We start from the raw sequence: 12,606 nt of genomic DNA, 5'->3' as shown, positions 1-12,606 counted from the left end.
CAGAGTGGGTGAACCACACCGGGAAGGAGGAACACTTCCAATTCGAGTCAAATTGGCATTTCAGTAGGGTCAGGCACACCGGCCTGTGGCGACACTGCCAGCCCCGGGAAGGGCTTACTTAGAGAATGCTTCGGGACTCGCCTCTCATTGTCTTTTCCTTTTGTACTTGAAGCAGCAGAGATGGGCAACATCGCTGTGGAGTCTTGAATTGTCAAGAATAGGTACGGGGAACGGGGGTTAGGAGACTGCATTTGAGGACACATATGCTTGTGTCCGGGGGGGAGGGGAAGGACATATTACCGGGACGGGAGCATTGGCCTCGTTGTCTTGTGGTTTTGCGTGGAGGACCCAGCTAGAGCGCTGCCGTTGTCTGTATTACACGCTTCTAATTTAACTCATAAATCCTGATACCGGGTGCGGTGATCACTGCTCCGACAGGACTTTCAAGCATGTCTTAAACACCAGAACCGGGCCGAAGAACGACAACGCCGGTGGAAAGTGTTTGATGGTTCGTTTCAAGCTAGCGGTAACTACTGGCAACGGTCCCTAACATACCTAGTACAAAACAAGATCCCCGAGACCTCGTAAAGACTGCTCCCGTCAAACTGTTACCGCAAACATCAGCGACATCCCGTTAGCTAAATCTTATCTACTACAATATGCCCGATGAAGTTCTCTGTTTTCCAGGCGGTGTCTTGACGGACTTTAGCGGTTTAACTAGTATCATTAGAAGACAGTTTTCCCTCCCACGGAAACCCCATCACAATGCCCAACGACGTACATGTAGAGCTAAATCTTGGTTTTAGTTGTGTTTCAAGAAACCACAAGATGCTGACTGAGGTCATGTCGAAGTTACCCAAGTCAACACACAACTTCACCACTACGGATATTTTCTTCTCGATATCTTATGTCTCCCTACAGGTAGAAAGTAATGGGATGTGGCCATTAAAGGGGCTAACTTCTCTTGCGCCCGGCCCACCACCACTTCCACTACTCCGAAGTATCCCACCCCGTCAACTTCACATACATCCCAAACGCCATCCCCGACTTCAACCCCAGACAGCGACAACGACCACAACAGCTGCGTCTCCTCGGCGACAGCCCCGACAGCAAGATCGTGTTGTGTGTGTTCGTGCGCGGCAGTGGTTGAACCTAAGGAGGGATCGCAGAAGGGCCTTGTTCTTCTTAATCTGAGATCTTGGGTAGAGGGTTAAAAGGGATTTGGGGGGCGGGTTGATGTTGGTAGTTAGTATGCTGAATGCAGTTCGAAAATCGTTTATTGGCCTTGTTGGTGCCATGAGAATTACCGACCATGGGCTGATGCTGTGGTTCTAATGTAGGGCGCTTCAAACGCGTTTCATTAGCGAGCAGGAAGAAGCATAGGTTAAGTGTTCTATTATTCATAGCTCGACGCAACAAGCGTTACCCAACGATGCCCGTTACCCAGTCTTCGCTTTCCTCCAGTTTCCTTTCCCATCCCGTCATTTTACTCATACATGGTGATGCCCGTCCATCTACATCGTAATCACGAAGCCACGTCAAGTCCAAACTCCATTTTCCATGTCCAGCATGCCAACCAACCAGAAAACAGCTCGGGGTTAGCCCTCCATTTCCCCTTCTTCAATAAGCCGTCCCAAAATCAAGCTTTGAATGACCAACTCATCGCTCAGCGTCCGCACCCTCTTCACTGGAGGTTGTGCGGCAAAGCTCGCCGCGGAAGCCCGCTTTCTCTTCTTTCCTCCCACTGGGCCCGTAGCAAACAACGTCTCCTCGTCCAGCTTCCCATCCACATATACCCAGTCAAAGGGCTGCCCGGCATCTTCGGCGGCCCTCATCTCCGCCTTCGCCTCTTCAACACTATAAACCCGCGTCAGTGACGCGCCCAAAACTCGCGCAAGGAAGACGTAAGCCATCTTCTTCCCCTCCTGTGCCTTCTTCACGACAGCGAGAATCCTGCTCCCCTCAAGCAGTTTCTCACGCTGGTCAATGACGCCGGCCAATTTGGCCGTCGAAGCACGGTACGGTGAAAGGGTCCTGGATCGGATAGCATCGCCGAGAAAGGCCGACTGGCCGGCGCAGAGAAGGTAGGGCGTCCAGTCTACGAGCTCGTTCCGCTCGAGACAGGCGGTCACCCAACGGACTGCGACACACGGCAAGCCGAGCGCCAGGGCTTGCATGTATTTGGCCTTGCGCGAGTGCCCGTCGGCGATCAGCGCGGTGAACCCTGTGGTCTGGCCTTCGGGGGTGAGGCTGATCTCTGCCTCCGTACTTAATGCTGAAGTGGGGCTACTGGATGGCGTTCCCATGGGCGAAACCTCGAAGAGTTCGTCGAAGCCATTCTCAAGAATTCTACCGCCGGCCTGCTTGATTCGTTTTTGGACCATGGCCGAGAAGTCTATCCGGGAGTGATATTGATCATTGCTCTCGCCAGACTTCCTCGACTGGAAGGAGATTGCAAAGGCCATGTTCTCAAACAACTTTTGATTGCGTTGAGTTGGCGGATGTTTCATGGTGCCGTGGCCTGACCTTGAGGTTGACCTAGACATTGAAAGCCGGGAGATCCGCAAGCTTTGCTCGAAGGTAGGCGTTCCAGGTATGGACCGGGCGAGCTCATCTGTCGAGTTAGAACCTCGCCGGGTCCTCCTTGCCGACTGTCTAAGGCTCTCGGTTGAGCTTGTTTTGAGGGTCGAAAGCCTTCCGCGCGCATCACGGCGCTTCGTCTGGGTAACGGCAGGGGAGGAGCTGGCCACAATAGTAGACTCAGCCGGAGAGCTTGCACGTGCAGTGCTCGCGGTTCCGGGGCGATCGCTCGACGGGAGCTGAGGAGTCGATGCTAAGTTGCTAAGAGTCGAGGACGAACTTGACGCTCGCGGATACCCCCTTGAACTTTTGCCTTTTCGGGACCTTGTGCTGAACGCTGGAGGAGAAGATTGGAAATTTGGCGCGAGTTTCACCTCTGAAGGAGCAGATTCGATGGACGGAGCTATCTCTGCGAGAAGTTTGGGGTTTTTGTTGGCTGGGCTTGTCTCCGGGATGGCATCCGCACTAGGCATGGTCTCAATGTCGGCATCCCTAGCAGCTTGGGTTGCGGGTTGCGGTTGCGGCTGTGGAAGGTCGGGTAGCATGCCTGGCGTTGGGTCCACGGTAGAAATAGGCTCCTCCTCTACATCGGACTGAGTCGGGTCCTCATCTTCCACAACGTGGCGCTGAGCGGGCAGTGGAAGTTCCGTCACAGCACCTGGACCTTCCGAGTGATTCGAAACCGGAGCCTCTGCTTGACTTGTCCGCTTACGCTGACTCGTCGAAGGTACCTCGACGTCATCGGACTTTGACGGACGAGGGAAACTGATGGCGGTTAACTGCCTCAAAGCTGCTTCTTTCTTTTGCTTCGCTTTTCTCCGCCTCACGATTGAATCACGCAAATCTTCCTCATCCTCGGAACTAACGGGGTCGGTCCGCACTTCGGAGGTCGAGCGCCGTTCTTGAGATTTGTGCATTGGCTCATAGGAGGCCATGGGCTCTGGGCCTGACCTCTTCCTGGCAGGCCGATCATGGGAGGATTCTGGAACAACAGGATTCTCAGTTGACGCGGTATTGACAGGACTGCTAGCTCTGTCGTTGGGCCCTGACGAGGCGGTGCCCGGCAGGACCACCGGGCTTGATGTGACGCCCGCGATGGGTGAAGAACGAAGACCACGCGCCTTAAGAGGAGACGAGATGATCGGGTTAGGAGATATCGAATTGCCGGGGAAATCGGCCGGCGAGGGTCTCGATGAGGTGGGGCTGGCAAGCTTCACCGGGGATGAAAACTGCGTGCCTCGGAAAAGCTGCGACGTCGGGAGAAGTTCGGATCGACTATGACGGAAGGGGTTTTGAGGAGGAGTAGGGGTTTCTGGCAAGTGCTGGGTCGGGGACAGGTCCGTTTTCTGAGTGGCTCCATGGTGAAAACGGGCGACATCACCGAAGTCCACGAAACCGGAATCGTCCTCATCTGTGATTTCCTTGGCGATATCAACGGCGTCGTCGCCGATGTCGCGATGATTTGGGGAGCTACTCCTGGGAAGTCCGGCGTTTGGTGGTGTGTGGCCTGGAGATAAAGGGCGGCAATACTGGTCGTAGCTGCGGCCGGCATTTGACTGCGTGGATGATTGGGTCGACTCCATCTTCTTCCTCCTCAGCCGTGAGGTGCTATCAATTTCGGCCGAAAGAGGGAGGGTGTCTGGGAGGTTCAAATCGCCCGCAACACCATCTCCGAAAGCCACATCACGGTCTGGCCCATCTGGCAGCCGTTCGTCTCGCAGTTCGTCTCGCAGAATTCCAATGTCCTGGGTTTCTGGGATTGACGAGTGTTGGCTTTCCTCGGTGTCCCCGAGACGCGTACCCCGCGTCTGATCAGGCTGGTCAGTGCAATCCTTGGGGTGAGGCAGGGGTTACATTTGGTCTGGTCTGGTTTGGTTTGGCCGTGCGAGACTCACCTTTTCCGCGCCCGTTAATTGATTTGAGAGTGCTAAATCGCGATGCAAGAGTCAGCGGTTGGATGAACCGTCCCTCATCAATCAATCGGCCACTTACTATTTCTGCTGGCCTTGCCACCCATTGGCCGACTTCGATTGGGGGAAGGGAGGGACATGAAGTCCCCTGTTGGTGAGCTGCTCCGCTGGACAGTGCCCGGATAGTCAGTCAGATTGGCCACATGCCCTGGAAGCTGACGGCAAGGCAGAGGGGTTGTCAACGCCACTCACCAGGCCGACACCAAAATCCATCATGAGGTGATGCGCGAGCAGCAGGGTATCTTGCGACTCATTGGCTCCGTCAATCGCCGTCTTCTCCGCTTGGCGGAGGGTTTTGAACTGCATCTTGACTGCATTTGCTTTTTGGATTGCAGTGTTCTGCAGTTAACCGTCGATGCCTAGCGGCTTTATTGGCCGCCAGATTATCAACTCGAGGATGATTCCGGGTTTGTGCAGAAATCAATGAAAAACACAGGGAATTGTTCATTCGAGAATCGGGAAGGCAGCAGCAACCAGTTCGCATGCTCCATGCACGCACGGTCCCTAGAATAACCGTGGCAGGCGCGACGGCAGCGCGTCATCACGTGCTGATTCACTCTAAAATCCAAGTCCCTGGCTTGCTGCTCAAGATGGGATGATCTGCAGGGGCAGTGAACTGTGGGGAATACAAGGAAACGAAACAACACAATTTCGGGTGAACCCAACGACCACAGTCAACAAAATCAGACGGGAAAAGTTGACCATGGTATCCGTATTGGAGTGAAGAACCTTCAGAATTTCAATGCAGTGCAGTGTACCAAGCCTATTCAGAGTAACAAGCACTGCAATACCCAAACTGCCTTCAAAAGAAAGGCTGAGACACCTCGTGCTTGTGGGTCCTCTCTCCTTTTTAGTGAAGTTCTATTCGTGGTATGTTTTGGTAGCCCCCTGCAGTTGCTGTGGCACGCAGATGCAGGTAAAATGAGGGTCAGCACGCTGCACGCTTCCAAGGTTGGAGGAATGCTCCTGAGTCTTTTAACTTCCAGGTCCCCCGCCCGGACGCCGGCCTACCTTAGCATCTCTAGGATATCTGCACTACACCCATTTCGACAGAATCCTCAACCTCCTCTTGTTGTTTTGTTTGGATCGCATTCTTCTTGAACCAACAGGGAGAAGTGCGCGACATTGGCAATTGGTTGCCATTGACTTTGGGACGCTTGTTCTCAAGATTGCGACAGGTTCTCGGCCCTTGAATTCCAGGCGCTTAGGTTGCAGTCGCATGTTCAGCGGCATTCCCCGGTCGCCTCATTCTGCATCTGCCCTGGCCAGCAGCGCAACGCCAACGGACAGGCCTCCACGCTTCGAGTAAGCCCATTGACAAGGGAAACGAAACGGCGAAACGATAGCAAGAGCGGGACCTTTTGCTTCGGCCCCACGCGAACCAGGATCGAATCCAGCAAGCCTCCTTACCCCCCGGAAAGCGCCCCCCAGTTCAGTGAGCGGTCAGGGGCATCTTCTCCAATCAAAAACAAGGGGAAAAACAAGGGCTGCATGAATTGGGCGAGATGAGGTTTCCACCCATCACCGTCCTGGTCTAAGCTTGCTTCCTTGCTTCCATTACTTTTCCATGACCTCTCTGCTGCGGACTTGCTTCGTCTCGGCCTGCGCCAACACTCTCTTTAACACACGCGACACCAACTCGCTGAACTTCCACAAGGCCGTCGACGCCAGAAGAACGACCCGCCTCCACTCTCCCCCTTTCCCACACCGCCTCTCCCGACATTCTCTTGCCATACTCGCCAGGCCTGGCCGCCGACGAAGACTTCTACGCAAACCATCACACTCTTTTAAACAACTAAAGCACCAACCCAAGCTCCAACCCAAGCAGCAACCCAAGCTCCAACTCAGGCAATCCCCCAAGCGAGCCGAGGTAGCTCAACGTCGTCCGGAAACTCCTAAGAAAATGGACGAGATGGTGCTGCTCCAGCGGTCCATAGACGAGAACATGCGGAAGGGCATCTCGACACCTGAAGCGAGCCGTCATCCAAGCCGTGGAGGGAGCCGGGACGAAACCAAACCGCGGCGCTTTCCAGATGACCCTCTTTCGCCCCCATCCTCGCACATGGACGATCACATCGAAACTCGTTCAGCGCGATCCGCCTCAACAACCTCGAGGAGCACCAACAGGCTGTCCCTCACCTTGCCCATCGTGCCCCCATCGGCCTATCCCCTACGGCCGACGCCAGCCTCTACTACCACTCCCGCATTTCCCCCAACACCTCTCGACACCCCTTCCCTCATGTCCCCTGTTGACCCGAACGATTTCATTACTGCGATAGCGGCGCAGGAACGACGCGTGATGGAGCTGAGGGAGGAGCTCGACCGTGCCGAGTCGGACCTTGCAAAACTGAAGAAGCAATGGGCGACCCATGAGGCATACAAGAAACGGACTTCTGGGCGGCGAAACCCGGAGCCCATCCCTGGCCTCGGACCGGCCGCCGAGATGCAGGATGAAACTGCAGTTCGGCGCAGCGTCGAGATGGATAGAAGAAGGGCGCTACTCGGCCAGCAAAGCCAACAGGCAACTCCGGAGACTCCGGGGAGAAACCGGCGGCGTGTCTTTAATGGAAGGCACGCGCGGACCCTATCGTTGCTATCCCCTACGAGGCCAGGAAGCTCGTTTTCCGCAAATGACGAGGAGTCCGAGAGCCCAAGTTTTGATTTCGACCATCGCTTGGCGCCTGCCGAACTCCGTCTCCAACCCAAGCGCGCAACCTGGGCGGCGGCGCGACCCACGCAAACCGCCGCAGTGAAGCAGCTTGCAGAGGATCTTAAGTCGGGACTCTGGACCTTCATGGAAGACTTGCGCCAGGCAACGGTGGGCGAGGAGCCCATCACAGGCCAAGGGATGAACGTGCGGGGCACGGACGGCAACATGAAGTTGGCCACCGTAAGAAACCCCAATAACGCAGGCGACCAGGATACCATCCGCGCGTCTGGCAACCCTCGGCCAAGTGTATCATCCGCCTTCAACGGAGCACCAAAAGCATCTAACCAAACGGAAGAAGGCCCAGAGGAAGAAGACAGCGACAACAGTAACGGACCCCCGCGGCCCACCACGCTCCGCCGCTCCAAAACGGACGCCGGCGCGCGCAGCACCAAACGCTTCTCTTGGACCCCCTTGAGTGTCGACGCGTACGACGACAACGACTGGTCCAACTGGGACAGCCCGAGCACGCAATCGCCGCGCTGGAGCGGAACCACAGCCAACGGGGACATCATCCCGACCATCCCCGAGAAGCGCGCCGACGACGAAGGCCAGAATACGCCTCTGTAAGTCTCTCCCCACCACCAATCCCCTCTTACCCACAAGCCACTTATTAACAGGGGAGGGTCAACCAGCAGGAAGCAACAGGCCTCCCGATCCCGCGCCGCCGGCCCGCCATCTCCAACGCTGTCGGTCGCGGCGACTGAGGTGCTGGACGCCATTGCGTCCAGCCCCAATAAGCTCGAGGATCTGCTGCCGCAGGCGCTGATGAACAGGCTGACCCCGAGCAACCTCAAGCGGACGGCGTCCGACTTTATGAAGGAGTGGGAGCGCAGCCTGTCATCGCCTGAGGAGATCACGGCGGCGGGCGCGCCCGCGGAGAAGGCGGCTTGAAGAGGAACAAACCACACACATCTCATGGTTCTACCATGCCCACCTCAATTCTTTTTTATCTGCTTTACAGAACAGGCCACGGGCGTAAATGCGGGGGCATATGTTCCCACGCAGTGTTGGATTTATGCGGCGACGGGCAAGCGCCAGTGTTAAATTATTAATGAGGGATGAACGGGGATTTATATACAAACGGTGGTTATGGGCGTCGCCGCCTCTGGCCGAGAGACAGGTTGGCTACAAGAGAGTTGGAAGATGCCGAGGACTCACTATTCTGGGATGGCTTAGGGTAATGACCATAGTAATGACTAGATGAGATGTATGAATGAGAGATGTTGCAATCAACACACGGAAACTCACACACCTAACTAAGTGCTCACTCAGCATGAGGAAGCTGGGATACAGTGGCCAATTCATCACATAAACCAACTAACTTCGTGCCTACCTAGTTAACCAACCGGAATAATAGCCCCTACTCACACGAGATATGTCCATGAAAACTCTATGCGATGCCCCCATTCCCAAAATGCACAGAGAGAGAGTTCCAGCCAGGCCCCCAGGGGAAGGGAAGGAAAGCCGAGAAGACAACAAACACAATTTCAATATTCATTGCCACCAAACAAACCGCCAGACAAGACACGCTATGCACAGCATGCATCCAGATCCAGATCCCCTCCGCCCCCTACAAAACACTGTGTACTGTACTGACTCTATCTACCTTCCTTCCTTGCCTTACTCATCCGTGACAGAGGCGAACTTGTCCAGCATGCTCTGCTGTATCGCCTCGTACTATTTTTTGGTTTGTCAGCACCATTCTTCAATCTTTACAAAGAGGGAGAATAAAACGTACCTTCTTGCAGATAGTCTCCTGACCATCGCTCGGCACCTCAAACTTGAGGCTGCGCAGCTGGGCCTGCAGCTCTTGGGTGGCGTCGCGCACCTTGGCCCAGCTGAGGCCCTGGGCGATGGCCTTCTGGGCCTCGTCGTGGAAGCCCATCATGAGCTTCATCATCCACTCGGTCTTCCAGATGGGGCAGAACTGGTCGTAGTCCGAGTAGCCGTTCTGCTGCAAGAAGTCCTCCTTGATCAGCGTCGCCATGTCCAGCGTGATCTTGTCCGGGTCCGAGAGCGCCGACTTGCCGACCAGCTGCACCACCTGGTCGAGCTCTTCGCTGTCCGACAGCAGCTGGCGGATGCGGTCGCGCAGGCGGGGGAAGTCCGGGTACTCCTTCTCGTACCACTTATCGAGGATCATGTTGTACTTGCTGTAGCTGAGCGACGTGTTGATGGACGGGAAGTGCTTGCGCTGGGCGAGCTTCTTGTCCAAGCCCCAGAAGACCTGCACGATACTGAGCGTGGAAGCGGTGACCGGGTCTGAGAAATCACCACCAGGCGGGGACACGGCGCCGACAATGCTCACACTGCCGTCGCGGGCGGGGCTACCGAGTGTCTGGACTTTACCGGCGCGCTCGTAGAAAGAGGCAAGCTTGGCGCCGAGGTAGGCCGGGAAACCCTGATCCGCAGGCATTTCACCCAAACGACCTGAGAGTTCTCTCAGCGCCTCGGCCCAGCGGGAAGACGAGTCGGCCATCATGGCCACGTTCATGCCTTGGTCTCGGAAGTATTCAGCGACCGTGATACCGGTGTAGATAGAAGCCTCACGGGCGGCGACGGGCATGTTGGATGTGTTGGCGATAAGGGTGGTGCGCTTCATGATGGGCTCCTTGCGCCCATCGACTTCAATAGTGAGCTCGGGGAAATCCTTCAGGACTTCGGCCATTTCATTGCCACGCTCGCCGCTAAAGAATAACGTCAGTATGCCGTACGATGGCCCTCGGGGACAAAAATAGGTACATACCACCCAACGTAGACAATGACATCGCTGTTGGAGAACTTGGAGACGGACTGGCTAATGACAGTCTTGCCACAGCCGAAAGCGCCCGGGATGGCCACGGTGCCGCCCTGGACAGAGGGGAAGAGGGCGTCGAGAACGCGCTGGCCGACGATGAAGGGCTGATCGGCCGAGTGCTTCTCGGTTGTCGGGCGTGGTACTCGCACGGGCCAGGTCTGCATCATACCATACTCGGTCTTCTTGCCGTCAAACTCGACCTCGAGAATCTTATCCACGACGGTGTAGCTGCCCTTGTCGGCAATCCTGGTGATAGTGCCACGGGCCCTGGGAGGGAGCATGACTTTGTGTACAGAAATGAAAGAGTTCTCGTAGACTGTCCCCCACACATCACCGCCTGAGATGTGATCGCCGACCTTCATAGTGGGAGTGAAGTCCCACTTCTTCTGGCGGTCGAGCGCAGGGGCAACGATGCCTCGGGGAATATAGATGCTCTTGGACATTTCCGAAATCTTCTCGAGAGGCCGTTGAATACCATCGTAGATGTTGTTCAGGAGGCCGGGGCCGAGTTCGACAGACAGGGGCTTGCCGGTGCGAATGACGGGGTCGCCAACCGTAACGCCGGCTAGTGTTTTCTATGGTGTCAGCCTTGGGGAAGAGGGGCGGTGATTCAGCGGGACTGGAAAATAGCCTACCTGTTTCCTCGTACACCTGAATGGTCGCTTGGTCGCCGCTGATCCGAATAACTTCTCCGACGAGGTTGTCGTGGCCCACGTTCACCTGTTTCGCACATTTTAGCCCAGCGCCCTTCCAAGATCGCGGCGGCGCCAAAAGCGTACCAACTCGTACATAGCAACACCGGCCATGTCCTCGGCAACGACGACGGGGCTGGAGAGGTGGTTAGCGATCATAGACGGGGCGGAAGGCGCGCAGTTGGAGCTTGGTTTGCGACTAACCCGGAGACCGAGTAGATCTTGCCTATTGCCCAATCAGTAACGTAACCAACAACAACCCATGTTTCATGAGCAGTTCTAGCATACCTGTGTGCATTCCATCCTTCTCGCCGTCCGTTTGCGACTGTTACGATGCCGTGTCAGCGTGTTGGGCTCAAGTCGTGGGCCGACAAGACAGATAGATGCTGTCTCTTGTGTGTGCGGACGGGCAAGCAGCAGGCGGTAGCGGGGAGCTTACAGGGGCCATGCTGGGCGACGAGGCAATTGCAGCGGGCGTGTGTTTCGGCGGTGTAAATGCGGGCACGTAGCTAATGACGATGGTAGGTATGCTGTTCGGGGTGGGCGTCGGCGATGGCGGGGTAGATGCGGAAAGAGGTGGTGTGTCGGGCGAGGGTGGAAGCGGGAGGTTTGCAGCTTGGTCAAGGACGGCAGCAGCAGCACGCGCAAGCTCCCGGCGGTCGGATGCCGGGGCGGTGCCCGCCGAGAAGAGTGGAGGCGATGATGCAGTGGGTGTTCCTGCGTGCGGCGGGTCGGACGGAGACTGGCTGCCGCCTCCAGCTCGAACCAACAGGTCAACCAGTGACGGCCGCGCCTTCAACCGAGGCCGTAATCCGACCTGCATTCAAGGCAAAGCACCTGGCAAATTCCTCTGCCGTTGAGAGGTTGGGTTAGGTGTTGTGTGCACCGCCAAACTTTGAAACCGAAAAAGGTAACAAACGGGATTATGGAATTGTTATTGTTTAATGAAGCTAAGCCGAGGAGTGACGTTAGGTACATTTAGTTAGTTATGCGCAATGCTTGGTTGCCCTGGTCCCGCCGCCCAGGCACTTGGGAAAAGAAAGGCAGGTACGCGGCCATGAATGCAATCCTTCTCCGCAACCAAACAACCTGTAACCCGATACGCGTCTGCGCCGCGCTGTTGGTTGCAGCTGAGGGATTCCTGTTTGGCAGTCTGACAAGAATCGAGTGCACCGGGGTTAGGGCTCAATACCTGTTGAGGATATGGTGAAAAGACCAGGGCGCATCACATCCGGCCCCATGAAACAGGACGCTCCTCATGATAACCACCATATTCGCAGCGTGGTATCTTCTATTACAGTACTATATACTATATAACCCAACAATGCGCCACTGTATCAATACAAGCGAGCCCACGTACGAACTCCATAATACACCTGACAAAACCAACGTAATCCTCTTCATCCCCCATTCCTCCCTCTTTTGCACCAACGACATCGAGTGAGAGGGTACGGAACGCATCACACACAATCCAAACACAGCGGGTACCACATTGTGAAAACTACGTCATAGAATTCACTGCCAACGCTCCAACCAGGGAAGCGGAATCCATTCATCCGTAAGGGGCCCTTTGCCCTTTGCCATTAGAGGCAAGGCGAACCGCCCATCTAGCCGATCGGCGCCCTTTCCTTCATCGGCCTGGTCCAACCCATGCCGACCCTTTGGTGTAGCGGTAAAAATCAACCGCCGGCTGCCCACGGTGCGCCGTGGCTGACAGTCCAAGAATGCGATGTAGTAACGGGATGTAACGTGATCGAATATATGACAAGCCTCCCCAAGACTCCTCGACCGCGAGCAGCGGCCAATCGAGGTAAGGTAAACGCAAAGTGGCGACCGCAAGGCAGAAATTACAAGAAT

General features: G+C 55.8%; 3 protein-coding genes across 3 annotated transcripts; 1 reads left to right on the top strand and 2 right to left on the bottom strand.

Moving 5' to 3' along the window:
• Positions 1-1,388: 1,388 nt before the first annotated feature.
• Positions 1,389-5,234, bottom strand: F5144DRAFT_505873 (uncharacterized protein). Its single transcript, XM_066786455.1, has 4 exons — positions 4,743-5,234; positions 4,573-4,657; positions 4,476-4,507; positions 1,389-4,388 (listed from the first exon to the last, which is right to left on the bottom strand). Exons 1-4 carry the CDS (start codon positions 4,854-4,856, stop codon positions 1,599-1,601), a joined length of 3,021 nt encoding a protein of 1,006 aa, XP_066646542.1. The 5' UTR covers positions 4,857-5,234; the 3' UTR covers positions 1,389-1,598.
• An 883-nt stretch (positions 5,235-6,117) lies between these two features.
• F5144DRAFT_484517 (uncharacterized protein) lies at positions 6,118-8,151 on the top strand (the record flags this gene model as incomplete). Its single annotated transcript, XM_066785447.1, has 2 exons — positions 6,118-7,823; positions 7,893-8,151. The coding sequence occupies 2 exons, from the start codon at positions 6,118-6,120 to the stop codon at positions 8,149-8,151; spliced, it is 1,965 nt and encodes a 654-aa protein (XP_066646541.1).
• Positions 8,152-8,495: 344 nt separating this feature from the next.
• On the bottom strand, positions 8,496-12,001 carry F5144DRAFT_562182 (ATP synthase alpha/beta family, nucleotide-binding domain-containing protein). Its single transcript, XM_066788302.1, has 8 exons — positions 11,189-12,001; positions 11,038-11,074; positions 10,954-10,975; positions 10,837-10,885; positions 10,693-10,777; positions 10,007-10,622; positions 8,999-9,947; positions 8,496-8,937 (listed from the first exon to the last, which is right to left on the bottom strand). The coding sequence occupies exons 1-8, from the start codon at positions 11,570-11,572 to the stop codon at positions 8,881-8,883; spliced, it is 2,199 nt and encodes a 732-aa protein (XP_066646540.1). The 5' UTR covers positions 11,573-12,001; the 3' UTR covers positions 8,496-8,880.
• Between the last annotated feature and the right edge of the window lie 605 nt (positions 12,002-12,606).

The sequence above is a fragment of the Chaetomium tenue genome, assembly GCF_020726465.1.
Source record: "Chaetomium tenue strain MPI-SDFR-AT-0079 chromosome Unknown F5144scaffold_2, whole genome shotgun sequence".
Classification (NCBI taxonomy): Eukaryota; Fungi; Ascomycota; class Sordariomycetes; order Sordariales; family Chaetomiaceae; genus Chaetomium; species Chaetomium tenue.
This window is presented reverse-complemented; position numbering and strand designations above follow the sequence as displayed.

Excerpts from the sequence above, each read along its gene's own strand:
- F5144DRAFT_562182 (XM_066788302.1), bottom strand. The coding sequence starts at position 11,572 with ATGCAGGTCGGATTACGGCCTCGGTTGAAGGCGCGGCCGTCACTGGTT. Across the intron at positions 10,623-10,692 it reads TCAGGTGTACGAGGAAACAG|CCGGCGTTACGGTTGGCGAC; the intron begins GTAGGCTATTTT and ends AGAAAACACTAG. Across the intron at positions 8,938-8,998 it reads AGGAGACTATCTGCAAGAAG|TACGAGGCGATACAGCAGAG; the intron begins GTACGTTTTATT and ends ACCAAAAAATAG.
- F5144DRAFT_505873 (XM_066786455.1), bottom strand. The coding sequence starts at position 4,856 with ATGCAGTTCAAAACCCTCCGCCAAGCGGAGAAGACGGCGATTGACGGA. Across the intron at positions 4,658-4,742 it reads TGGATTTTGGTGTCGGCCTG|CGGAGCAGCTCACCAACAGG; the intron begins GTGAGTGGCGTT and ends GGCACTGTCCAG. Across the intron at positions 4,508-4,572 it reads TGGCAAGGCCAGCAGAAATA|CACTCTCAAATCAATTAACG; the intron begins GTAAGTGGCCGA and ends ATCGCGATTTAG.